General features: G+C 37.1%; 1 protein-coding gene across 1 annotated transcript; it reads left to right on the plus strand.

The window, feature by feature from the left end:
* The first annotated feature begins 15,894 nt into the window (after positions 1 to 15,894).
* On the plus strand, positions 15,895 to 20,910 carry LOC131334285 (isoeugenol synthase 1-like). The gene is made up of 5 exons (XM_058369221.1): positions 15,895 to 16,142; positions 17,498 to 17,632; positions 17,900 to 18,134; positions 18,455 to 18,658; positions 20,454 to 20,910. Exons 1-5 carry the CDS (start codon positions 15,951 to 15,953, stop codon positions 20,648 to 20,650), a joined length of 963 nt encoding a protein of 320 aa, XP_058225204.1. The 5' UTR covers positions 15,895 to 15,950; the 3' UTR covers positions 20,651 to 20,910.
* Positions 20,911 to 27,455: the final 6,545 nt, after the last annotated feature.

The raw sequence follows: 27,455 nt of genomic DNA on the forward strand, positions 1-27,455 counted from the left end.
TGTTCGAAGAGTCGCCACCCGGATTTTTGAGATAGATGATCCGAGAAATCGAGGGTTTGATTTGAAAAGAAGCTTTTTGGCCTTGCAAAAACATTGAGACTTTGGGTTCGGGGGCCACGTTATGAATGAGAAAGATTTTGTTGCAAAAAAGCACCACATTTGTCCGGTAAGAACTAGTCTAGCTGTACTTGACATTTTCAAAGGGAAATATTTTAAATATCATTTGAAAGATTAAACTCTTAATAAACAAGTAGGAGAGGGGACATGTGATTGAATATATCACATTGAAGTGCTTGTGGTGCTTACTGTGCAGAGGAAGATGATAGGCGCGTAAATGTTCATATTAGCGCCCCCTAATTTATCTTTATTAAGTCCCTTTTATTTTATTATTCAGAGTTTAATGCTTAAGTTTTGTGTTGTAGGTATTTGGAGAGTTTGATACAAAAAAAGTGCAAAAATTGAAATATTGAATGGTGTTCGAAGTTGGGTCGTTGAGAGATATTAGCACTGAAATTAACGGGCATGAGTACCAACGAGATGGAGCCGAAGAGTTAGACTCTCACAGTAAGAAGAAATTAAGACTTGAACTTGGACTTGTATTTAAATGGTGGGCCCATGGTTAGAAGTTATACATGTTTTTATAGTGGGCCAAAGGGCTACTATTCGTTAGATATTTTTTTGACTGAGTCCAATTAGGCCTGGCCCACGACTTGGACAGACAGTAGAATAATAGGGTTATATATTTTAGACAGCAACAGGGAGATTTGGATATTTTTCCCACGCACGGATAAAAGAGAAAAAAGGACGGGGCAGCCGATTTAGAAAAGAACGGGGTTGCCGTGATATCATCTAGGGATCACGTGACCGAAGAAGGCTGCTGGCTGTGGAAAAAGTTACGTACGGGGCTGCCGAGAATTTGGTTTGGATAATTTTTCTTACCAGTTTTATTCCTTTCAAGTTTTTTGAAATTTTGTTTAATTACTTGCATTCCTGTAATTCATTTTAATTTATGTTTTTTATAAAAATTGTTCGTTGGTACTTATTTAACATAGATATTTCATTTATTTTCTGTATCGAGTAATAGAAGCATGATTAATTCTAGGGTTTCTTTCCTTTTATTTTTACTAATGAGTGAGTAGTTTTTCTGAGGTTTGGTTGCTGGGTAAAGGCACGCCGCGACCCAATTAAGATTCGTCTCGCAATTTTTCGCACGTTAATTTAATTAAATAATTTAGTTGGAGAAAACTACGTCCGTTGGACGAATCCAAGGCATTGTCAGGGCTCATGTGAGCGGGAACAGGGGACCAAAACCTGTTTGGTGTTGTGTACGGGACCGGCAACCTTAGGATTTGCATCCTTCGGAGTTTCTAATTCTCCCTAAATTTAACCTTTATTAGAACTTTGAAAAGCGAGCGGATTCTGATTGGGTAGCGAGGGCCGGATTCCCTACGACTGTGCCTCTCTTTTTAATTATTCAAGCAAGTTATCTGTTAGTTGTAGTTAGTTAATCAAATCGATAAGGGGTGACTACCTAAGAGCCCGTTTAAATAAGTAACAACCCGAGTTTTTAGTCAGCACACATCACCGTCTCTGTGGATTCGACTCCGGACTTACCGGATATTGTGCTACGTCGGTTTCAGCCCTACGCTTGGGACAACCCATTATTTTAGGTCTAGGAATCGGTCAAGCATTTTTGGCGAATGAATGATGTACGAAAATGGAATGACAGATTAACAACAGATTACCTCAGTCATAAACAATACCATATGGTGTACCAGGATACCACGCACGGTCTTTTGGTAAACCGCACGGTATACTTTTTCTCTGTCAGTCCACTATTATTGCTCAGAACCTTGCACGGTATGCTGGCTACATCGTACGATATTCCTCAATATAGATATAAATAGATAGATTTATGGAATGGCGTATTTTGTTTACGAGTCTATCGAACCAAACACTTATATGCTCAAACTTGACTTGAATTCATAAACAAACAAAAAAACGCGATTAAGTTTGGCTTATATTTTTTAAAACAAGTTTGAAAATGCTAAAACTCGAGCTGAGCTATTTGGTTCGTTTAGTAGCCCTTTATAGAGAGGATTGATGTGGTGTGAAAGTTAAAAAGAGCTAGCAAAAATACATTTTCGCACTATTCACTAGTTATTTCGCCTATCCTCTGGCGTACATGCTCTTATACTCCACAACAAAGTGATTAAGCGAACATTGAACACAAGCAAATTCGAGAAGCTCATAACATAATGCCTTGTTTGGATGATATTTTGAAAAATTTTGAGTTTGATTTTTGGGTAATGAGTGGAGAGAAAATAAGGTAATGATTGGAGATATGGCTAATGAGTAGAGAGAGATAGAGAAAAAAATGAGAATAATGATTGGAGAGAGGAAAGAAAGAAATTAGATTAATAATTGGAAGTAGGAGTAATGAGCATTTTTTGAGTTGGATTTTTATTTTTCAAAAGGCCATTCAAACAAGGCATAATGGGTGTGATTTTTCTAATTATTTTTGTCTTGTACTTTTTGGGGCTTTTTTTTGTACTTTTAGTCATTTTTCTTTGTTGTAATTTTTTAGAGTAATCATTTACCTCGACAAAAGAAATCATAAAAGTACAAAAACGTGGATGGAGTTGAAAAAAATTCATAGAAGACCACCATTGACAAAAGTACCAGTTATTTAGTTATTTTTTAGTCTATACTGATTTTCTTTTACTTTTGGCCATACTTTTATTTAGTTATGTGTTCGCCCGACAGCTAATTTTGGCTAGACAAACAAAAATGACTCTTTACATGGGAAATTTTTTCGCTCCCGAGCGGGTACTATGTGGTGCCCAATCGGCTTATGCGAACTGTCCATTGCGTTTTTATACCACTCAGATTTGAAGAGAAAAAAATGAGAGAGAGTGTTGGGGTGAGAGGAGAGAGAGAGTTTTAATCCAAGCCGTCTAAAAGTGTATTGGATGGCTTAGATGTACCGAGCGGGTACCACGTGGGATATACCCAACCCGGCACCAAAAAATCACACCTTTACATGCTATATATATAGCCACACATTCTCATGAACATTTCCACTGATAAAAAAAAAAACAAGAGAGAGAGAGAGAGAGGCAACGGGGTTGGGCAAAATACTTGTATTTGGAGGGACGGGGTATCTTGGTAAGTAGAGGTGGCAAATGGGCGAGTTGGATCGGGTTGAAACGGGTCATGGATCGAATATGTGCTGGTCAAATACGGGTCAAATAGTAAATGGTTGAAACTGGTTGAGTCGAATACGGGTCAAGTCAAACCCAAACTTGCCTGACCTGACCAGTTTTTCCTCCTTTTTTTAAAAAAATTATTATTTTGTTTTCCCTTTCTTCTCTTCTATTCTTCCCCCAGTATGGGTTGAATATGAGTCCACTTTGTAAATGCTTCAAAAATCAACTGCTTCACCACAACCTAACAGCTGATATAGGTTGAATTATCCCGAGTGTAGGGTTAGGTCGTTGTCAACATAAATACTGGAAAGTCCGGGATCGTACCTACAGAGATAATCTTTATAGCTAATTCGGATTTGTAGATGTAAGGGTTTGTGGTGTTTAGGCGGCCAACTTTTGATTTTACTTATGAAAGGTGGAAAATACTCTTAAGAAAAAGACTAGAAAATGAGTTTTTACTAAATTAAACAAGCAGCAAGGCATAGAAATTCATAATACTCATAACTTAAGTCATCTAATAATTCTCAACGAAAACTCGGTTGAATCACACGGCATAGGCTATCAACCGGAAGATTTAGGTATAAAACCATTAAAGACTAGAAGTGTAGTATAAAAAATGATTAAGCTCTTTCATCCTCTTGGCAAACACGAACCAAGACATCGCTCTGGAACTATACGAGCAAGCACATGATCACCGGAGATTAACATCGGCAAGTTTTGTTACATAAAGGCGAGCCCTTCTCATTTTACAAACCAAACTTCAAGTCTCGAGATGAGAAAGGCAAGATTAACCTAAGTCACGAAGTATTATTCACCCCATGGCCGAGCCTAATCGACTGCTCACACATAATCATAGAGCTAAGCATGGCAAGAAATTTAGCCATAAGATTTAATCGATAAACTTGAAAATAAACTTGATATTGTAACGGAACTCAACAATACAAACAACTTTAATACTTGAGAATTAATCAAACAACTTGTACCTTGAAGTGTTCTTGAAGAGAAAGACTAGAAAGCTTGGAGTACAAAGCTATGAAGTTCTAAGAAATCAAATTGACTTAAAGCATAAAGATTACATATTGGCTATAAATGGCAATAAAGGCTATTTATAAGCCTTACAAATCAGCTCTACAAAGGACCAAAATGTCTCCAAAATATCCCAAAAACATACTAGAAGTATAAACTTTCCATAAATGGAAGGTTGAAATGTTCAACACAAAAAGCTGGTCGAAGGGCATTGGTACCGGTACCACAAAAATGAGGTATTGGTACCAATCCAATTGTCTTCCATTTCAGCACAAGAGTACCGGTACCATGTTTTTGAGGTACCGGTACCACTGTCTGCAAAACAAGGCAGCTTGGCCTTTGAGCTCTTGTGATGTCCCGACGGCCCTCCAATACTTTGATACTCGATCAAGACTTGATGGAGGTGTGCCATGTAGTCTAGGTCTCTTGAATACCCTCGAGGGCCATCCTAGATGCATTTGCCTTTCTTGAAAAACTTAGTTCACTCCTCGCCATTCTCGACCACCGAACGACCTACGAGGCTTCTTATGATGCCGTTAGGCTCTGGTGACAATGAGACGTATGCTGCTGGGCACTTGAAACTCTTGGTTACATCCCGGAACGTTTCTTGGCGTTCAAAACTGTCTTATTAACACGTTTTACTTGAAACATACACAAAAATACCTTACGTGCATTATGGGATAAAAACGACGAATTAAATATATAAAAGCTACAAATTGGAGGATTTGAGCATCAAGATTGTATAATCTTGGGTGCTAATCTGCAACACGGATAACAAATAGCAATGAGCCGAGTCGAAGGCTAAGTTGGCTTGAAAATGTCGTTGGAGTACTCGAAAATGATATCGTAAAAGTTTCGTATGTATCTATGTTACTTGTGTGGATTTTTTATCCATTCGGTTTCGTCGGGGGTTGTCTGTTGAATCAATCTAACACATTCACTGTTTAACCTCAACATCCCACCACTATTTTGTTCAAATTTATTTGAACGTGCACGAATGACTATGTCTCCACCTACAAAAATACTGAGGCCCCGTTCCAGAAACCTTTTTAAAAAATAAGCAGTTTATTTCATATTTTCAAACTCAAAAATAAAGTAAATGAAAAATAATTTTTCAAATTTTTTTGCATCGTATAAAAGATCTCATCAAGATCTTCCAAACAAGATCATATTGCATATTTTTAAATTTCAATAAGATTATAATTTTTGTGCTTGAAATTGCCTTTTTAAAAAATAAGGACTTATTTTGGTTTTCGGAACGGAATCTGAAAGTAACTTTTCTTTCCAACGGTAAAATAAAACACTTTAAATACGCACCCAATATAAAAAAGCAGTAATGCTACACGCACAGCAAATGTGCACAGATTTTGTGCACAGATTTTTTGTGGGGCCCACTACGGGTCCCACACAAATAATCCGAGCGGTTCATTAAATGTAAAACATTTTTTCAAGGGCCCCCGCAAAAAATCAGCTCAATCCGATACTCATAGATACTTGATTCAATCATTTAACTTTTCATTCAAATCTCAGAATAATGAAAAGTTAAATGATTGAATCAAACACTTATAGATATTGGATTGAGCTGATTTTTTGCGGGGGCCCTTGAAAAAATGTTTTACATTTAATGAACCGCTCGGATTATTTGTGTGGGACCCGTAGTGGGCCCCACAAAAAATCTGTGCACATTTGCTGTGCGTGTAGCATTACTGATAAAAAAGAGAGAGAAAGAGAGTTGGCAATTATCTCCACTGTGACAGAAAAACTTTTTTATGCTTTTTTCTGTAAAGAAAAAGTTACGGAGCCCAATTGCGACCGTCCAAAGTATTTTTGGACAGTTCGGACTGAATCAATTGTAAGAATTAAAAACAAATCCCAACTATTGATTGCTTGAATAGACGACTGTGATCGCGCCGCTCCGTGAAAAAGACAACCTCCCACTGTAAACATAACATGAAAAGAAGAAAAGTTTGCACTAGACGTAGGGCCCAGCACGGTGGGGCCATCTCAACCGTAAATCACTATCATAAAGTCTAATAATAATACTCCCTCCGTTTCAAATTAATAGTTCATTTCGGTCTTCAATGTATTTTTTAGATTGTTAATATCTTTCAATCTATAATAAATTTTATGTGCAATATGGATCTCATATGATAGATCTCAATTAGTTTTATTATACAAAGTTTTTAAAATTTTTAAAGACATTATAGATTGAAAGATATTAACATTTTAAAAGTTGTATTGGAGATCGAATCGGACTATTAATTTGGAACGGAAGGAGTAGATCGTAGGCCATTATGAGATCAAAGAAAAAGAAATTTTGGAAAACAAGTTAGGGGATTTTAGGAGTAAAACAACTCTTGTGCAGAATGAGTTTTTTAATTCAAACACATATTGAATCCATTTTCAACCCGTCTAAACCCATGTAAATATGGGTTTATATGGGTGAACCCATATCAACCCGTTATATAATATGGACAGATTGGATTGAGTTATAAATAGGTAAATTGAATGTGTTAGAAAAATATGAATTGAGATTGCTACCTATATTAGTAAGTACGTAGTTAGGGCTAGCATTAAGATGAGGCATCCAACATATGTGTATGGGCGCCCGATCACTCCCCATAGCAACCCCTCCAACTCCTGCAAGGTGGAACTACACAAGGAGTTTCAGTCGATGGGCGTTATACTCATCCAGGTACGTACGTATACTTTACTCACTGCGTGTGATCATACTTCTAGCTAGCAGGTCATGAGAAAATATTTAACAGCGCGCTAGCCGAGTATATATAGCTAGGTTGCAAATTTATTTCTAATCCTCCGTTGAAATCGACCTGCGCGCGTACATCTCTACTTTTATATAACACCTTGCTTAATTAACATACGAGAGGCAAATCAATTTAATTATTATCTTCTCGTATTCATAAACCGTCCAAGTAAATATTTATTCACGGAAAGTTCTGTAATAAAGTTTTTCTCGTTAAGTAGTGCCCATGTGGTCCAACAGGCAACTCCACTGTCAGTGGCAGACCCAGGATTTGTTCGGACTGGGGGCACCTAGTATTAAGGAAAGATTAAAATTAAGCATTCCTTAGTATTATTAATGGTAACCGTAAGCAAAGATTAAAATTAAGCATAAATTATGTAAACTGATTGTAAATCTCCATCATTAAATAAAAAACAGTAACCAATTAAAGTACTTACTAGTTTTCCCAAACAATCAAAAGATATCTCACTAACCTTGGCGAGGACATATTAAAAACACAGCTAATTTATTTAATCCCAATTTGACTATTCATATGCAAAATACTACATCCGATATATAATTTAATTATAATTTCCTATCTGAAAACTGGACCTCCAATTTGAACCTGCAATGGTCAATTTACAATCTAGACAAGTCCTCGTTGAATATTAATTATGACAGGTAGAGGTAGAAGGAGTACTAATTATGTGGTGTGACTGCAAACTACTTGGAAGTTGGAAGAGGTCCCACAGCTAACTATTTGGTAGAAATTGGTTCACAGAGGAAGGACTATAACTTGGAAGAATAACGGAGAAGAAGAAAAACTTGGGAGTTTTGCGGCACGTGCCCTGAATAGGTCCGCTGCTGTCCACTGTGCAGTGTTTTAGAGCCAAGTGTGTTATTTTTGTATTTATTGTTCCCGCTTTCATTTTAGTAAATGTACTGTATTGGACAATTCTCAACAGAAAATAAAAGGTTAAAATGTAGTATTAGAGTATTCTGATTCAAGAATGGTTTGTTGACTTAAAAGCTTACCGATTTCGAATGTTCGTTCTAAGCGTATCTAGGTAATGAACGGTCCAAAAAAACTCATATACAGTAACTTTTTAATTGAAACGGTGCCTATTTTTGGGGCACAGCCACCTTGCTTTGGTTGGACATCCGTGAGGAGAGAAAAAAAGTGAATCGTGATTATTCTTTCGTATCACAATGTTTTTTGTTCTTTTTTTTATTTATAATTAGATGTCTGGATCAAATTACACGGAAACAACTTTTTCTAGGTTTCTTCTTTGATATTGAAGTAGTCTCTATATGTGGATAAATCAAGTTAGCGATACTATTTGACTCCCCAAGACCGCAAAAGAAATCGCAAAGAAACAGTCTAACATATAGTATTATATATTTGTGTGCATTTGTATGCGTAGGGAAAAAATTGTATAAATTCCGATACATTCAAGCTATCAAATTGATGATAAAGCTTTACACATATTCTTGTATGCCCATTTTTGGTACGAGACACTAGATTACTATTCTTTGCAAGACTAACGTTATGTGGCATGGTGACAATGCTGAATACTTATATTGTGTTGGTGGGAGGGAACCATGTCATCCATCAAGTTGAAAAAGTCATATTTGATTTTTTGTTTTTTTGGTGGTTGTGATTAAAAGGTAAAAATAAGATAAGAAGGATTTTACTTTTACTTATCATAAAAAAAGATAAGAAGGATTCCCTTTGATAAGTGTCAAAATATATATATTTTGGCCCTCCAATCTACATTTATTAGTAATTTATTTTTGTTAACAGATTTTTATTATGTGTTTTTATGTTTATAGGTTGCTCAAGCCCGTTGTCCGAGACTTTGGATAAAAAGAGGATTTTAAAGAAGTTTGAGATTAAAATGCGAAATGATTCAAAATTAAATGGTTCATTTATTATTTCGTGAAGTCCAAAGGATTTTTGTGTGATTAAGGTCTTCGATGAATCAATCCCTATATATAAGCATTTTACCCTATTGACTTTAGGTTCTGGCGTGAAAAAGAAAAAAAGCTGCGTACAATGTATGGGAAAAAAAAGGTTTCGGACGGAAGAAAAGAAAAGGACGGGAGCTGCGAGACTTTTGTTTTACAGTTTTTCTTCCAAGTTTTATTTTTTTCAAGTTATTTGAAGCTTTGTTTAATTACTCGCATTTTAATAATTCATTTTAATTTTTGTTATTTATAAAAGTTGTTCGTTGGTTCTTGTTTAGCTTAAATGTTTTGTTTATTTTTCATCTCGCGTAATAGAAGCATATTTCAAACTAGAGTTTCTTTTGTTTCTTGCTTAATAACGGGTGAGTAGTCGTATGGGTAGGATCGCAGGTGATTAGCACACCGTGACCAGTTCGGACGCGTACTGCTCCTATTTCGAAATAAAAAAATGTAAGAAAGACAATTTTTAGATTGGGAAAATACTTCCCAGAGACGAACCTGGGCATTGTCGGAGCCTATGTGAACGGGAGAATTGAGGTCCAAAACTCATTCTTCGCTGCGCATGGGTAAATGGCGACCATAAGGGTTCGCATCTTGCGGAACATCTTTTTCAGTCTAAAATCAAATGTTTTAAAGAACACCGATTGGAGCAGATGAGTCCGGGTCGGTTGCGAGTGTTATAAACCCTACGACTGTACCTTTCTTTTAATTATTTGAAAAGTACAATCAATTGACAAGGGGTGGCTACCTAAGAGCCCGTTTAAATTATAACAATCCAAGTTTTTAAGTTAGCACACATCACCGTCTTTGTGGATTCGACTCCGGTCTTACCAGATATTGTGCTACGTCGGTCTCCGCCCTACGCATGGGACAACCCATTAATTTAGGACTAGCAAATCATCAAGCACTCTTCTTACCGGCTAGAAAAAACATATGAACCAAAGAAACTCTCCCCTTGGTCATGATGGGCATTTCCTGCTAATAAGTAAGCCAGCACAATTGTTGATCTCTCTCGTGATGTGGCTAAGCCGCGGCAACCCCAGCTGCTGCAGAAGGCCCCTAGCTACAGTCACGAATTGTGCCAATAAGGTGATGAGAGTTGTTCTTGGTGTTCTGAATGAGTTTTGATCACATTGTTTGCATCTGTTTCAATCACAACATTGCTGGTGTGCTAGTGAACTGGAGGAGTGGAGCCACACAAGGTCTCTAAAGTAAACACCCCTTGCATGGAAAAAATACCAATCCAAGATGCCGAAAAGACTTTCATGTGTGAAAAATTTGAAAATAATTTTTGGGTAATGATGGAGAGAGAAAGTAGGGTAATAATTGGAGATATGGTTAATGAGTGGAGAGACATAGAAAGACAAATGAGAGTAGTGATTAGAAATAGGAATAATAAATATTTTTTGAGTAGATTTTTTTTTTCAAGTTTCAATAAGTCTAGAACCACACTCATCTAAAAAACACTCACACTCCACACATACTTGTGTGATTTGGGTATGGTTGTAGCCAAGGGCGGATCCACGTTGGGGCACGTGGGGTCACGTGTCCCCACGCCTTTTAAAAAAAAAGTAAAAAAAAGTTAGATATAAATATAAAAAAAGTCTCTTATACTAGTGCAAACCATTAGCACTTCAATCCCTTGTTTTTTCTTTATTTTTCCATTTTTGATTTACCTCTTACCTTTATTTCTCCATTTTTGTTCTACTTCTTTTCTTTATTTCACCATTTTTGTTCTACCTCTTTTTGTTTTCTTCTCAATCCACAATATTACAAAAATTAAATTACTAAATTACTATATCCCTTAGTTTACTTGCCCACTACGATAGTTGAAAGTGTATTTTTAGCTATAAATATTATGAAAAATCGGTTGTGAAATAAAATTAATATTTAATGGTTGAACGATAATTTAGTAGTATACATACAGAGAAATATTTTTTAAGATTATGAATAATAGGTGCCACAGTATATGAAATTTTTGGATCCGCCACTGATTGTGGCAATTTGAAAGACTTTTAGGAATTGATGAAACACAAAGTCAAGCAGCCAAATTGGAAGTCAGTTAAAACGAATAAGGAAACTGGAAGGAATACGGGTGGTGGAAATCTTATGCTTGCTCTCCGAACTACTACTAATTTGACTAGTAAAAACAAGAAAGAAATGCGGTCCTCTAATTAATATTTTGGTAATAAAAAATGAATGTTTTTTTTTTTTAATAGGGGCTTAATATCGAATGGTAAGAAATGAGGAAGCTAATTGTGGTGTTCATTGAGGAGTTTTAAAATGGTTTGAGAACTTGTCGTAAGTTATTTAGATTGATGTGTGTTTAATGCTACTTCTAACTTGATGTATGAATAGTTAGGGATAGCTATAAGACGTATAGGATCCCATAGTCGTAGTCCGTCGGTTCTTCGTGATATTCCATCGTATCTCATATCGTCTATTGAAAATCATTCACTCTCATTGCATGTTTCATCGCATTTACATAAAATATGAGTATAGAATTCTCTACTGAGCTAGTAGCTTGTAGGTACGGTCAAAATCGTCAAACCAATTACCAAGGAAGATTATTTGACCTTCCAATTGCTTACAGACACGTGGCTGCGGGACCCGCGGAGAAAAGTAGCCTCGGTCAAATCTTTACCCAACGAAGGATAGTTGACCACCCAATGAGAAGAAGGCACGTGAATGCGCCAAAGGGATATTAGTCCCCACGGAAGTCGTCCGCGGGAAGCTACCGCGGAGCCCCGATGTTACCACGGAATTATGAGACGCATCCTGAAATAATCCTATCAGAGGGGGACTGCTTGACCGATTTCTAGTCCTAAAATAATGGGTTGCCCCAAGCGTAGAGCGGAAACCGACGTAGCACAATATCCGGTAAGTCCGGAATCGAATCCACAAAGACGGTGATGTGTGCTGACTAAAAATTTGGATTGTTATAATTTAAATGGGCTCTTAGGTAGCCACCATTTGTCGGTTGATTTGAGATTAAACTAAACCTACGAAATTGATTGTACTTTTCAGATAATTAAAAGAAAGGTGCGGTCGTAGGGTTCATAGCACTTATAACTAGTCTGGATTAACCTGCTCTGTTTGGAGTTCTTAAAAATGTTTAATTTTAGATTGAAAAAGATACCCCGCAAGATGCGAAACCCTATGGTCACCGTATACCCATGCGCAGCGAAGAATGAGTTTTGGACCCCCATTCCCCCGTTCACATGGGCTCCGACGATGCCCGGATTCGTCCGCAGGAAGTATTTTCCAATCTAACATCGGTTTTTCATTGTTTGATAAAAGGAGCAGTGTCTGAACTAGCCACGGTGTGCTAATCACCCCGCGACCCTACCTAAACGACTACTCATTAATCATTATGCAATAAACAAAAGAAACCCTAAATTGAAACATTGTTCTATTACGCAAGATGAAAAATAAACAAGAAATATCAATTAATCAAATATCAACGAATAACCTTTATAAAAAACTGAAATTAAAACGAATTATCAAAGTACAAGTAATTGAACAAAACTTTAAAAACTTGAAAGGAAAAGAGAATACTAAACAATATTGACTTCGGCAGCCCCTGTTCTTCGTGACCACGGCAGCCCCGTTCTAGATTCTCGGCAGTCCCGAAAGATAAGACCTCTCCCCTGTTGAATCAGTCCTTTGTTATGTTGAATTAGTCCTTTGTTATATATATGGCCGAAAACCCTTGTACTTTTTAATTCTAATAATTCTCAGCCGTGGGCCACGCACGCTACTACTTTTTTTTTTGAAACGTCAATCCATTAAATAATGGAAAAGCCCGAAGGCAAACAGATTACATCACAAAATACAGCATTAAATCAAAACTAACACAAGCTAGACGCGAGTACATGCCAAAAGACACCACTACTCTTGACACCCCTGCCGGAGCAGGCCTGCAACTCGGTTGCCGGACTAGGAGCCAATCGTCGAAAGTGATCGTAGAAGTCCCAAGGGACAACAGTCCAATCCCCCAACTACGCTCAAGATGCAATCTGGTCGAGGACAATGTCCAGAAAGAGCTCAAAGAAAAACGCCGGCACACCCGCATCCGAAAAGCACAACCACCCTGGCGAACCACCACCGTCGACGACCTCACTGACACGGGTAGGACCACACCGGTGCGAGCCTACTTGCTAACCTAATTTCCAATTGAATTGCAAGTTATTATCCTCTGTAGTTATGCCCGTGGACTATCTTGACTCTGTATTGACCCTCAAACGGACCATCCTTAATCACTGTGTAATATTTTAATTTTGCGCTTTTTTTCATCAAATTCTCAAAATACCTACAATACATAAATTAAGCATTAAGCTCTGAATAATAATATAAATGAGACTTAATAAAGATAAATTAGGGGGCGCTAATGTGAACATTTACGCGCCTATCAGGGACCGTGTGACTACAAAAGATGATATTAAAGAGTTCCAGGAGTCCCGTCCTAGCCCAGAGGCAAGGTTCGGGAGGGACTCTGCGAAGGACGTACAATCGCCGCGGGTTGCGACCTCGCTCCAGCGGGAATAGGGGAATTTCTTGTGGCTTGGTGGCTTGGGATTGAGGTATCGCCACGGGGTTACGAGTCGCTCCGCGGACACGCGGACAGGGCAAGTTTCCCCAAGGCCAGGAGGTACAGAGGGAACACGTGTCAGGATTTAATAGGAGCGTCGTCTTGGGCCTGACCTAGGCCCAGGTGCTCTATAAAATACCCCTGACATTCCCAATAATGAGAGATGATCTTTTTCTGGGAGAAAGTGCGTGAGCACTGAATTTGAGGAAGGAGAACATTCTTCCTCAAAGAAAAGAAGTGACCTCATTTGTTCAACCCCGGAAAAGGCCAAATACCCCTCGGAGAACAAGAGAGACACGCTGCCTCTGTTCTGTCTATACCTTCCGCCCTTTCCCTCATCCCACAAGATTTCTTCCCTATTCCTTTCGCTAGTCATCAACCAATCACACCTCTCCAGCTGACGAACATTCACACGTAAGTGATTCCCGTGGAACCCACCTCCTACATAGCTCAACCTATTATCATTTTAGGTACATCCAAAGGATCTTGACGCGGAGTGCATGGTGTGCATGTTTGACTTCATATCTTTTGAAAGCCGTTATTGAAAAGTGATTCTATCATCTTTTGTATGATCTCTCGAAAAGATGTAACTATAAATTCATTTGAACTCTTTTAACTTTAGATATCATGTAACCTTTAAATTTAACATCTTTGACTAATTATGAAATTTGGGTCGTAGTGCCAATGTTGTAAATATCTAAACTTGGGGACTTGGTTGTAAGTGATCATTTGAGAACTCTCTTTTGGATATTATATATATTGTGCGATGATTGTTTATTGAAATTGATTATTTATTTATGTTAAAAATCGAGGCGTGACACTCTCCAACTTGATAAAGATAGAGATAGAGAGGGAGAGCAAATACTAGAGAGAGAGAGAGAGAGTTTTGGTAAGGAAATCAATAATTAGGTTTTTCTTTTTTGTTTCTTTTCTAATCACATGGCTACTATTTTAACTAAGAGTAATCCATCTTGATAAAGATAGAGATAGAGAGGAAAGGAGTACTAAAAAAAGGAGAAAGAAATTTTGTAAGGAAACCAATAATTAGGTTTTTCATTTTCTAATTACATGACTACTATTTTAATAAAGAGTAATTAATCCGATTGATAAAAATGTTGTTTCCATTTGTATGTCTAGAAATTTTCAAAAAAAACTGATCTGTTTTATAATATAGATTTATGGAATGACCTATTTGTTTACGAGTATATTGAGCCAAATACTCATATGCTTAAGCTTGACTTGAATTCATAAAAAAAAAAAAAAACACGTGATTAAACTTGGCTTATATTTTTTTAAAACAAGTTTGAACAAGCTAAAAGTCGAACTGAGCTATTTGGTTCGTTTAGCAACATAGAGAGGATTGGTGTAGTGTGAAAGTTAAAAGGTTCTAGCAAAAATACGTTTTCGCACTATTCACTAGTTATTTCGCCTATCCCTTGGTGTACATGCTCTAATACTCCACAACAAAGTGATTAAGCGAACATTGAACACAAGCAAACTCGAGGAGCTCGTAACTTATGCCTTGTTTGGATGATATTTTGAAAATTTTTGAGTTTAATTTTTGGGTAATGAGTGGAGAAAAAATAGGGTAATGATTGAAGATGTGGGTAATGAGTACAGATAGATAGATAAAGAAATGAGAATAATAATTGGAGAGAGGAGAGAGAAATGAGATTAATAATTGAAAGCATGGATAATAAGTATTTTTTGAGTTGGATTTTTTTTACAAAATATCATCCAAACAAGGCATAATGGGTGTGATTTTTCTAATTATTTTTGTCTTGTACTTTTTGGGGCTTTTTTTACTTTTAGTAATTTTTATTCGTTGTTTGTCGTAATTTTTTAGAGTAATCATTTACCTTGACAAAAGAAATCATAAAAATACAAAAATGTCGATGGAGTTGAAAAAAGTTCATAGAAGACCACCATCGACAAAACTACAAGTTATTTAGTTATTTTTTCGTCCATACTGATTTTCTTTTACTTTTGGCCATACTTTTATTTAGTTGTATTCATCCGATGGCTAATTTTGACTAGACAAACGAAAATGACTCTTTACATGGGAAATTTTTTCACTGCCGAGCGGGTACCATGTAGTGTTCGATCTGCGCATCCGAGCCGTCCATTGCATTTTTAGACCGCTCGGATTTGGAGAGAGAAAAATGAGAGAGAGTGTTGGGGTGAGAAGAGAGAGAATTTCAATCCGACCTGTCCATAAGTGAATTGAATGGTTTGGATGTGCCGAGCGGGTACCACGTGGGATATATCCACCCGGCACTGAAAAATCACACCTTTACATGCTATATATATAGCCTCATATTCTCATGAACATCTCCACAGATACAAAGAAGAGAGAGAGAGATCTCCACAGATACAAAGAAGAGAGAGAGAGAGAGAGAGAGAGAGAGAGAATATGACAATTGGGTTGGGCAAGATACTTGTATTTGGAGGAACCGGGAGGCATCTTGGTAAGCACGTAGTGAGGGCTAGCATTAAGATGGGGCACCCAACATATGTGTATGGGCGCCCGATCACTCCAAAAACATCCAACTCCAAGGTGGAACTACACAAGGAGTTTGAGTCGATGGGCGTTATAATTATCCAGGTACGTATACTTTAGTAATGTACTATTCAGTGTTAATCACTATCATACTTTTATAAGCGATCGAGGTGAGAAAATATATATATCTACTCCGGCCGTAACATCTAGCCGAGTATATATAGGTTGCAAATTTATTCCTAATCCTCCGCTGAAATCCACCTGCGCGCATACATCTCTACTTTTATATCACACCTAGCTAGCTTGCTTGCTTAATTAACATACGAAAGCCAAATGATCAATTTATTTATTATCTTCTCGTGTATTCATAAACCGTCCACGTAAATTAACATTAAAACTGTCAAACGTAAAGATAGAGATAAGGAAATTCGTCTAAAAATCAATTCATCTTCCAAATAGTTGAATCCAGACCACTCACTAGCTAAATTTTACACTTGTAATGCAATTTTCTTTATATTGAGATCATATAATTCTGGAGTAGTGCTACAACGTACCTCACACAATTGTGTGGACCCCACACACGTTGTGAGTGTATTTGTGCATTGTGTGTGGTTATATCATTTTTGATATTTCTGCCAATAAAGCAATATGCACCACTTTACATATATCTCTTATCGACTGCTGCTATGTGTACATATGAAATATACATACTATGTACATATGAATTTTGTGAAGTCCACCTCGAGTCCCACGTACAAAGATGATCTGAACTGCCCATTATTTTTAAAATATTTTTTATAGAGTCCTGTAAAAAATCAACTACTCAACCCGATATCGGTAAATATATATTTTTAAATTTGTAAGGGCAAGGCTCCATAAAAAAATATTTTAAAAATAATGGACGGTTGGAATCATCTTTGTGGGATCCGATGTGGGCTCCACAAAATCCAGATGTATATGGTATGTACATTTCATAAGTACTTGTAGCTTTATTGTCTCTTATCCCTATGTTGGTGTACTATTCAGAGTCCTGCAACACACCTGTGCACAGATTTTATTGTGGGGCCTACCACGGATCCCACACAAATCATCTGAGCCGTTTATTAAATGTAAAATATTTTTTCAATGGTCCCCGTAAAAAATAAGCTCTATCCGATATCTATAGGTGCTTCATCCAAACATATAACTTTTCATTCAGATTTCCAGATAATGAAAAGTTATATGGTTGGATCGAGTATCTATAGGTATCGGATTGAGCTTATTTTTTACTGAGACCCTTGAAAAAATGTTTTACATTTAATGAACGGCTCGGATGATTTTTGTGGGATCCGTGGTGGGTCCCATAACAAAATCTGTGCACAGATCTGCTGTGTGTGTAAACTTTCTGGTGTACTTTGTACTACTGCTACTGTACAATTTTTATTTTTTATCCGCTGCTGCTTGATTTGCTTGTTTTTCAGGGGGAATTGAGCGATCACGAGAAGCTTGTTTCACTCATCAAACAAGTCGATATTGTCATCTCTGCACTTGGAACCCCTTATTACATGGATCAACTTAGAATCATAGATGCCATAAAGGTTGCGGGAAACGTCCAGGTATACACGTACCCATGTACTTAATCGATCATATGACAGGTTTAGTTATTTCGATAACTCAGGTGTCCGGATCAACATATGCGCATTCCTCAACTAATTCTGAGGATCCGAGTTTATAACCCCAAGTTAACATAACACTTTGATTTTATAACAATCAACAGACTCGCAATTCATTGCGAGGTTTTCAGGGCGCACCCAAACAAATAATACTCGTGATTGATCGTAGTCCTACCTTAATTAACATTCTGAAGTTGTACTTTCTTTCAGAGATTCATTCCATCAGAATTTGGTTGTGAAGAGGACCGAATAACTGCAGTACTCCCCCCATTTCAAGATTACCTTGATAAAAAGAAGAAGATCAGAAGAGCTACAGAAGCAACTGGAGTCCCTTCTACATTTCTTGCATCAACTTGTTTTGCTGCATACTTCTCAAGTTTCTTGCTCCATCCGCATGACAAATATTCCGACGAGCTTACCATTTATGGCACTGGTGAAACCAAGGGTAAGCAAATTAAACCCTTTATCTACAATCGAAAAAGCTACGGCCATCGACGGGTGGCTTACCGATTCTGCACCGACGACCACGTGGGGTCCACTTCGGGTTCCACATGAAAAATCTGAGACGTTCAATAATTTTAAATAAAAAATTGAGTGGACCCATGTAAAATTAGCTCAAAAGTACAAGGCCATAAAGCTTGCTTAATGTTTCAAAACAATGTTCGCAAAAAACATTTTGCCATGATAAGATTTTGTACGCGAGACAAGATTTTTCCATTGTACTATCTCTATCTAATATTTCTCCCTCTATATTTTTGCGTCTAGCTGTTTTTACCCGCGAAGAAGACATTGCCATCTACACAATCAAAGCTGCAAATGACCCGAGGACTTGCAATCGCACTGTACTCTTCCGGCCTTCAGAAAACATCTTGTCCCAATTGGAGTTGGTGTCACTGTGGGAGAAGAAAACCAGCCGCAGTTATAAGAAGGTTTTTGTGCACGAGGAAGAGATTGTGGAGCTCTCAGAGAGTAAGCCCTGTTCCAGAAACCTTCTTAAAAAATAAGCAGCTTATTTTATATTTTTAAACTCAAAAAATAATGTAAATGAAAAATAATTTTTCAATTTTTTTTGCATGGTATAAAAGATCTCGATGAGATCTTTCAAACAAGATCTATATTGCATAGTTTTAGATTTAAATAGATCCATAATTTTTGAGTTTGAAATTGTCTTCTTAAAAAATAAGGACTTAAAACCCGTTCTGAAACGGGGTAGACAACAACGATATTTTTTTTGACAAATTTTCATAGTCGTCCCTCTAGTTTTATAGTTGTCTCAATTTCGTCCCTTTAGATTCAATTGTCTCAATTTCGTCCCTGTAGTTTGTTTTACATTCTAAATTGATAAAATCGTTAACACCGTTAATGAAATTAACAGGAAAATATGATTAAAAAATTAAGTGCTCCAATTTTCAATCCGATTGAACCAGTGCGAATATCTTATTTTTTAGATCATTTTAGTCTAGACGGTCGTAATGAATTTTTGGCTCTAAGACCTTTCTTTCAATCCGGTTGAATCAGTGCGAATATCTTATTTTTTTGATCATTTTAGTCTAGACGGTCGTAATGAATTTTTGGCTCTAAGGCCTTTCAACGAGTACCCGGAGGCTCCTTATTTAGTTTCAGAGCTCTCTTAGGGTGCTCATTGAAAGGCCTTAGAACCAAAAATCGATTATGACCATTTAAGATAAAATAATCAGAAAAATAAGATCTTCGGAACGAATCAAACAGATTAAAAATTGGAATACTTAATTTTTTAACTATATTTTTTAATATATAAACGGTGTAAAAAATTAAGTGTTAAAATTTTCAATCCGTTTGAACCGGTGCGAAGATCTTATTTTTCTGATCATTTTATCTTAAATGGTCATAATGGATTTTTGGCTCTAAGACCTTTCAATGAGCACCCTAAGAGAGTCATGAAACTAAATAAGGTGTCTTCGGATGTTCGTTGAAAGGCCTTAGAGCCAAAAATTCATTACGACCATCTAGGATAAAATGATCAAAAAAATAAGATCTTCGCACTGATTCAACCAGATTGAAAATTGGAGCACTTAATTTTTTAATTATATTTTTCCGCTAGTTTTATTAACGGTGTTAATGATTTTACCAATTTGGAACGTAAAACAAACTATGGGGACGAAATTGAAACAATTGAAACTAGAGGGACGAAATTGAGACAGCCGTAAAACTAGAGAGACGACTACGAAAATTTGCCCTATTTTTTTTCTCTCTGCTTCACCACTTTATATATGAATGTCCATTAATATTTTTTTTCGAACAGCAAAGAATTTTTTTTATTAATCACATGTAACGGGTACGATTAAAAAGAACAAAAGAAAGGAAAAAAAACGGCATCACAACGGGAGGGAAACATCCCAACGACGTTGGCACCCAACCCTCCCGACAATCATATGCCACGTACGCGAACCCCAAAAGAAGATTACAAGGGTGATAAGGAATTAACCTAAAAGGCAACAAATAACAGCAAAATAGGAAATGTTGCCAAAGTTTATCATTTACGGAGTATTAGCTAAAGGCAACCTAGTTTATCTCATGAGGTCGCCATCAATGAACGTATGTGTAATATGTGTACGTGTCAGGATTGGAATGTGTATCAGGATTGAAGATAGATCTAACTTTGAGCTACCCATCGAAAGAGGGAATTAATAAAAAAATAACTGAGCTTCATGCAAGCGATTTTCTAAGTTTTCCTTAATTTGCATATGAAAAACTCTTAGATTGTTCGTTTTTATATATTTTACAGCATCACCACACCCGGAGAACGTACGAGCGGCCATAATCCACAGCATATTTGTGAAAGGGGACTTGGCAAACTTTGAAATAGGGGAAGATGAGATGGAGGTCTCAAAGTTATATCCTGACGTCGAGTACACAACAGTAGATCAGCTCCTCGATGATTTTGTGGCGAATCCCCCAGAGTTTCACCCCATTGAACTTTGAGGAATTTTGTGGAATTCTTTATTTATCTCTAGGGATAAATTTTAGATGTCAACAATGATGTACTACTTGTATTCTCCGGTCACATGTTAGGAGGAACTAGGTCTATATTTATAGCGAAATAAAATGAGATGCTGGGTATAAATCAGCACAATGTGTAAAACATGAACCACTTAATGCATAATATATTACAATCTTGCAGCGGCAATATTCGAATGCTAGACCGTCTTGTTGGGAGGAACTAGGAAGTACCAATTGATCGATGCCTTTTGAGATCGATGTTATCATAACGATTTGAATCGGTCATTTTATATAGTTTGTTCAGTACGTCATTTGCCCAAAAAGTAGTCAAGCTAAGAGGCATACATTTGCCTTTACGGTTCATTTTATGGATAACTAACTGACCATATTTTAGAATAGGGAATGACTTCGGTGTTCTCGGTCATTTTGGGGACATCGTAACTTTTGGCATAACAAAACCATTATGAGTATAACCAAAACCTATTACAAGCATAGCATAATCATAACAAGGCATAAATGTGTGATCACACTTACCGCAATGTATGATTATACTTACCACACTGTATGACCACAATCTATACTCACACGTATATATCACAATGTATGGCCATACTTACCACTCCAACAGTTAAAAAAAATGGGGAATGATGCCCAGAAACTGGACTGGGGCATCATAGTTGGATCCGGTTTTCATTCTTTCTCTCTTTGCTTTATAATATTTTAATAGATAGAGAGGATTATAGATAAGGGTGCTAATCGAGCCAAACAAGCCAAACACAATATTGTTCAAGCTTGGCTTGACTCTTTATTACATGTGTTCAAGCTTGGCTCGAGCTTGAATTTTTGTGCTCGAGATAAACTTGTCTTGGTTTGTGAAATATGCAAGCCAATCTCGAGTTTTCAAGCATGAGTTTAAACTTGTAAAGTTACAAGCTTTCAAACTAGACTGATTGGGTTTCAAATAAAAGAGGCTAATTTAAAGCCATAAAGAAAAACTAGTAATCATTAATCTAGACAAAAAAACCTCATAAATATAAAATTATGTTATTAGCTACATTCATTAAATTAAAAACCCACAAACCCTTAAATTTTCATATCTCATAGAGGATATTTCATATTTGAATGCAATGGTATTGTAAAATTGGTGAAAATATTCATATGAAAGGCGTACACAGATCTCATATTTTGGGACATTTACTAAATCTACCCCTATATTTCTTGTGCCTAAGAGCATCCACAGTGTAATAATAAAAAATTGCCACATCATCTTTTGGTTATCCATTTAAGGGGTTGCTAAGGTTAGCAATGTAGAAGTCCACAATGGTACAATCAAAATTGAATAACCAAAACTTGCTACATCACCTTTTTAACTTATAAAAATCTAGAAATTGTGACATTGAAAATAATTTTTTCAAAATAGTTTTCAAACTAATAAAAATAGGCTATTAGAAAAAGGAAAAATAGTTTTTTGAAAACTTTGATTAAAAAAAACAGTTTTTGGGAAAAAGTTTTAAAAAAACAGTTTTTGAATAGAAAAAGTTTTTTTTGTTTTCAAAAGAACAGTTTTTGGAAAAAAAAGTTTTAATAAAAAAATTGTTTTGAAATAAAACTGTTTAAAAAAAAATTATTTACAAGCCTATCGAGCCAAACACTCATATGCTCAAGCTTGACTTGAATTCATAAACAAACAAAAAAAAACGTAATTAAGCTTGACTTATATTTTTTTAAAACAAGTTTGAATAAGCTAAAAGTCGAACTGAGCTATTTGGTTCGTTTAGCAGCCCTTTATAGAGAGGATTGGTGTGGTGTGAAAGTTAAAAGGAGCTAGCAAAAATATATTTTTGCACTATTCACTAGTTATTTCGCCTATACCTTGGTGTACATGTTCTAATACTCCACAACAAAGTGATTAAGCGAACATTGAACACAAGCAAACTCAAAGAGCTCGTAACTATGGTTGTGATTTTTCTAATTATTTTTGTAATTGCACATAATTTGAGTTTCAAAAATGTCCATAGTAGTACTTTTAAAATTGAATATAATTTTTTAATGATGTTCGAAATTTAATCACTTATTGAATTGGTAAAACATTAAATGAAAGTTGTAAGTTATCTTGCAAGAGGAAAAGAATTGAAACAAAGTTAAATATTTTTAATCAAAACGCTTTATTATACAAAGGTATTATGTGTGTGTATGATTGGAGGTGTAAAAAGAAGCAAAGAAGAGAGTATAATTGGAGCAGTAAAAAAGAAGCGAAGATAGAGGCAGCATAAAAAAAACACGAAGCAGAAATGGAGGTAAGAAGTATTGAACCTCCAACCTCTTGGCAAACATGACTGCCTTACTACTAGACCATTGTTCAACTTGCTTAAAATGATAACATATTTTATATTTATTAACATTTTAGGTGGGTCACGTGACCCACCTGTGCTCATACTGGATCCGCCCCTAATCACACCTTTACATGCTATATACATAGCCACGCATCCTCATGAACATCTCCATTGATATAAAAGAGAGAGAGAGAGAGAGAGAGAGAGAGAGAGAGAGTGTGGCAACGAGGTTGGGCATGATACTTGTATTTGGAGGGACGGGGTATCTGGGTAAGTACGTAGTGAGGGCTAGAATTAAGATGGAACACCCAACATATGTCTATGGGCGCTGGATCACTCCCAATAGCAACCCCTTCAACTCCAAGGTGGAACTACGTACACAAGGAGTTTCAGTCGATGGGCGTTATACTCATCCACACACTTGTGTGGACCCCACACATCTTGCTATGTGTAAATTCTGTTCGGATGAGGGGGGAAAGGGGGGTTTTCCGCCATCCTTGTGGGCCCCCTTCTCGCATTGTTCTTGCGTAAATCAAACCGTGCATCTCGTAGGGCCTGTAAAATAATGTATTCATGCAATAAATCAGTTTGTCCAGACATCGATAAGTATGTTAAAAGTTAAGTTTTTAGACAAAAAAATGAACGGTTGTGCACAATTTAACTTCAAAAACAGTTCATAGATCCAGGCCGTCCATTTTTTTGTCTAGAATTCAAACTTTTGACATACCTATTAATGTCCGGACAAACTGATTTTTTTGCGTAGGTACATTATTTTACAGATCCTACAAAATGCATGGTTCGGATTACCCAAAAAAATGCGTGAAGAGAGCCCACGAAGGATTCTGGCGAAAAAGCCATTCTGTCCACATGAGCTAGATAGAATTTAATTTCTAGACAAAAATACCAGCTATTTGATTATTTTTTCATCTGTAGTGATTTTCTTTAACTTTTTTATCAAAATTTACTTACAGTATCTTTAATCATTTGAAATAGTACGAGTGCATGCCTTTCACTCCCGGTCGCAGTCTACGTGTGTAACGTGTTTACGTGAATCTTTGCTCTACGTGCATGCCTTTCACTCCCGGTCGCAGTCTACGTGTGTAACGTGTTTACGTGAATCTTTGCTCTACAACAAATGCTCCAGCCTGCCAAGGCCAGTACCGTGGGCCTGAAATCGACTTCTGTCACGCACTTCTTAGAGCATCTCCAATTCATATCCATTTTTTTCAAAATAGAGGATGGATGTAACACATTGAGGGGAGATTTTGTAATTTATTCCATTTATTCTTCACTTTTTGTACTTTTTGGGAGAATCTTTGAGGGATCCATCGTCCTTTTTAGAGTTTGGAGGAATTTTGTACTCCAAATTTACCAAATTTACTTTTGGAGGACCAAACTCAAAAAAAGACGGTGGGTCCCTCAAAAATTCTCCCGAAAAATACAAAAAGTGAAGAAAAAAGAGAATAAATTATAAAATCTCCCCTCAATGTGTCACATCCATCCTCTATTTTGGAGAAATAGAGGTGGATTGGAGATGCTCTTTTTTTTTTTTTTTGCTCAGCAAACGAAAAGATTTTATTACTCGAAAGGGTACATCGAGGGAAAAATCACAAAAAGGACAAAGAAAGCAAGACCATCCAATAGAGAGTTGGACAGTAACAACGCCTCAAAAGGATCTACAACTTGAGCTTTCGCATTCCACCCAAAAACAACCTAAAGTCCTCCACCGAATAGAACTTGATGTCAAACCTGGACTTCATCCACATGGCAACTCTGGTTTTCACAAGCTCACCCACCTCGTCGATACTAGTAGTTGCATTGTTGAATACGTAGTCATTCCGTACCAACCACAAAGACCAGAGTGTAGCGTAAAAAGAAGCTACCCACAATTGTTCCTCTAAGCCTCCAAACCTGTTGTCGAACCACCATAAAGCTAAATCCGCCAAAGATGGAGGGCATACCCACACAACATGCCACCAATCTAGAATCAATGACCATATGCTCCAAGAGAACTGGCAGTATAAAAACAAATGATTAGGGGTTTCTAGTTGCACGGAGCATAGAGGGCATGATACCGGTTGATCCTCCTGAATCATATCCCTTCTTGATAGCACCGATCTTGTAGCTACCTTTTCCTGTACCGCTAGCCACGAAAAGATTTCCACCTTAGGAGGACAAAGATTCTTCCACAGCGATCCCAAAACCTGGTTCCTAGATAAACCGATCTGTTCCCATTGATTGTACATTGATCTAACTGAAAATAGTTTATCCGTAGACCACTTCCACTGTAACACATCCTCTTTGGACTGGTCCAATCTGACCGGATGAAGCCGCTGAATTAATTCCTCCAAAAGTTGATTCTCCCGAACCCGCAACGACTTCCTAAATTGTAGATTCCAGTGGTCATCCCCATAACCTCCCTTCACTGTGCTAATCATGTCTTCTTTTTGGGACGATATAAGAAAGAGTCTAGGGAAGGCTTCTTTGAGAGTACTATCCCCCAACCAAATATTATTCCAAAAAGAGGTGTCCTGGCCAGAATTAACATGAATTCTAAAGCCCTCATTGATTATAGAACACACACTGGACAGCGGATCCCCTAAAGAGCAAATATCTCTCCAAATATTAGTAACAGGACCAGCCCTTGGCAAACACGGTAGCCAATCTCTCTGCATCAGATTATACTTTCCTCTAATAACTTTGACCCAAAGAGAATCCTTCTCCTTATTGAATCTCCACCACCACTTGGATAGAAGGGCAAGGTTTTGTTGCATCATTCTCCGCACTCCCAACCCGCCAAACTCCTTCTTCTTAGCAATTGTTTCCCATTTAACCAAGTGCAATTTTTTCTTTTCCAATGTATCGCCCCAGAAAAACTGTCTCTGAAGTTTCTCCATAGCCTTTGCCACTGCCAAAGGCATTTTGAAGATAGACATAAAATAGGTTGGCAGATGACTAAAAGAAGAGTTAATAAGAGTTAGTCTACCACCAGTAGAGTTTATTCTCCTCCTCCACACATTTAACCTTTTCTCCATCTTTTCCATTACTGGATCCCACGTCTTGGTCCTTCTAGGATTGGCCCCCAAAGGCAGTCCTAGGTATTTAATTGGCAATGATTCAAATTTGCATCCCATAACCTGAGCAAGTGAAGTCACTGCCTGTTGAGGAACATTGACTCCACAAAGCGAACTCTTGGAAAAATTAATTTTCAACCCAGACATTAGTTGAAAACACCTGAGAATCCTTTTAATATTTGCCAATTCCTCTCTGTCATTATTACAAAAAAGGATAGTATCGTCTGCAAACTGGAGGTGAGACACTGTTACCCCATTGGTTCCAACCTTAACTCCTTTGATTAGGCTCAACTCCCTTGCTCTTTCCAACATAATGTTAAAAGCTTCAACAACTATGTTAAAAAGAAAAGGGGATAAGGGGTCCCCTTGTCTGAGACCTTTTTGAGTTTGAAACTCTACAGATGGAGATCCATTGATCAACACTGACATGGAAATAGTCGAACAACACTCCTTAATCCATCTACACCATTTGTCCCCAAAACCCAATTTAGCAAGTAAATCCAACAGAAATCCCCAATTAACACAATCATAAGCTCTTTCAAAATCAATTTTAAGAATAAGACCCCCTTGCTTACTCTTCTTCCAACTATGAATAACTTCATTAGCTATCAGTACCCCATCCAGAATTTGTTTGCCTCCAATGAAGGCAGCTTGAGACTCACCAATAATTAAAGGAAGGTGGATTTTGATTCTATTCGCCAAGACTTTCGATAACAATTTATAAACCCAACCCACCATACTAATCGGCCTATAATCTCTGAAATATAACGGGCAGTCCACCTTAGGAATTAAAGATACAAAGGTTGAGTTAATACCTTTAGTGAGCTTTCCATTGGCATGAAACTCTTGAAAGAAGCAGAGGACCGTGCTTTTCATGAAGTTCCAGCCCTTCTTTACAAAAGAAAAATTAAAGCCATCGGGACCCGGCGCCTTAAGATTACTGCATTCCTTCAAAGCTACCACTATCTCCCTCTCATCGAACTGTTTTTCAAGAAGAAGAGAGATATCCGAAAGCAATTTTCTATGGAACAAACCCCCCAATCCAGGTCTTGAAATTCTCTCCTCCAAAAAATTATTACTGAAATACTCTACGGCCGCTTCCTTGATTTCAGAGGGGTCTTCCACAACTTTTCCACCTGCATTGATAGAACCCACCAAGTTCCTCCTGTACCTATTGTTGGCCAATGCTTGGAAAAACCTTGTGTTTTTATCTCCCAGCTTCAACCAATTCCCTCTTGATTTCTGTCTCCATAGTGACTCAGATAACCGAGAGAGCCTCCAAAACTCAGTTTTCGTTTTACACTTCGCTGCTTTCTCATCTGCAGACAGCTGCCTATCTTCGGACAGTAGATCCAACTGGTGAAGTTCAGCTTCCGTGGC

Source organism: Rhododendron vialii, chromosome 7a, assembly GCF_030253575.1.
Source record: "Rhododendron vialii isolate Sample 1 chromosome 7a, ASM3025357v1".
Lineage (NCBI taxonomy): Eukaryota > Viridiplantae > Streptophyta > Magnoliopsida > Ericales > Ericaceae > Rhododendron > Rhododendron vialii.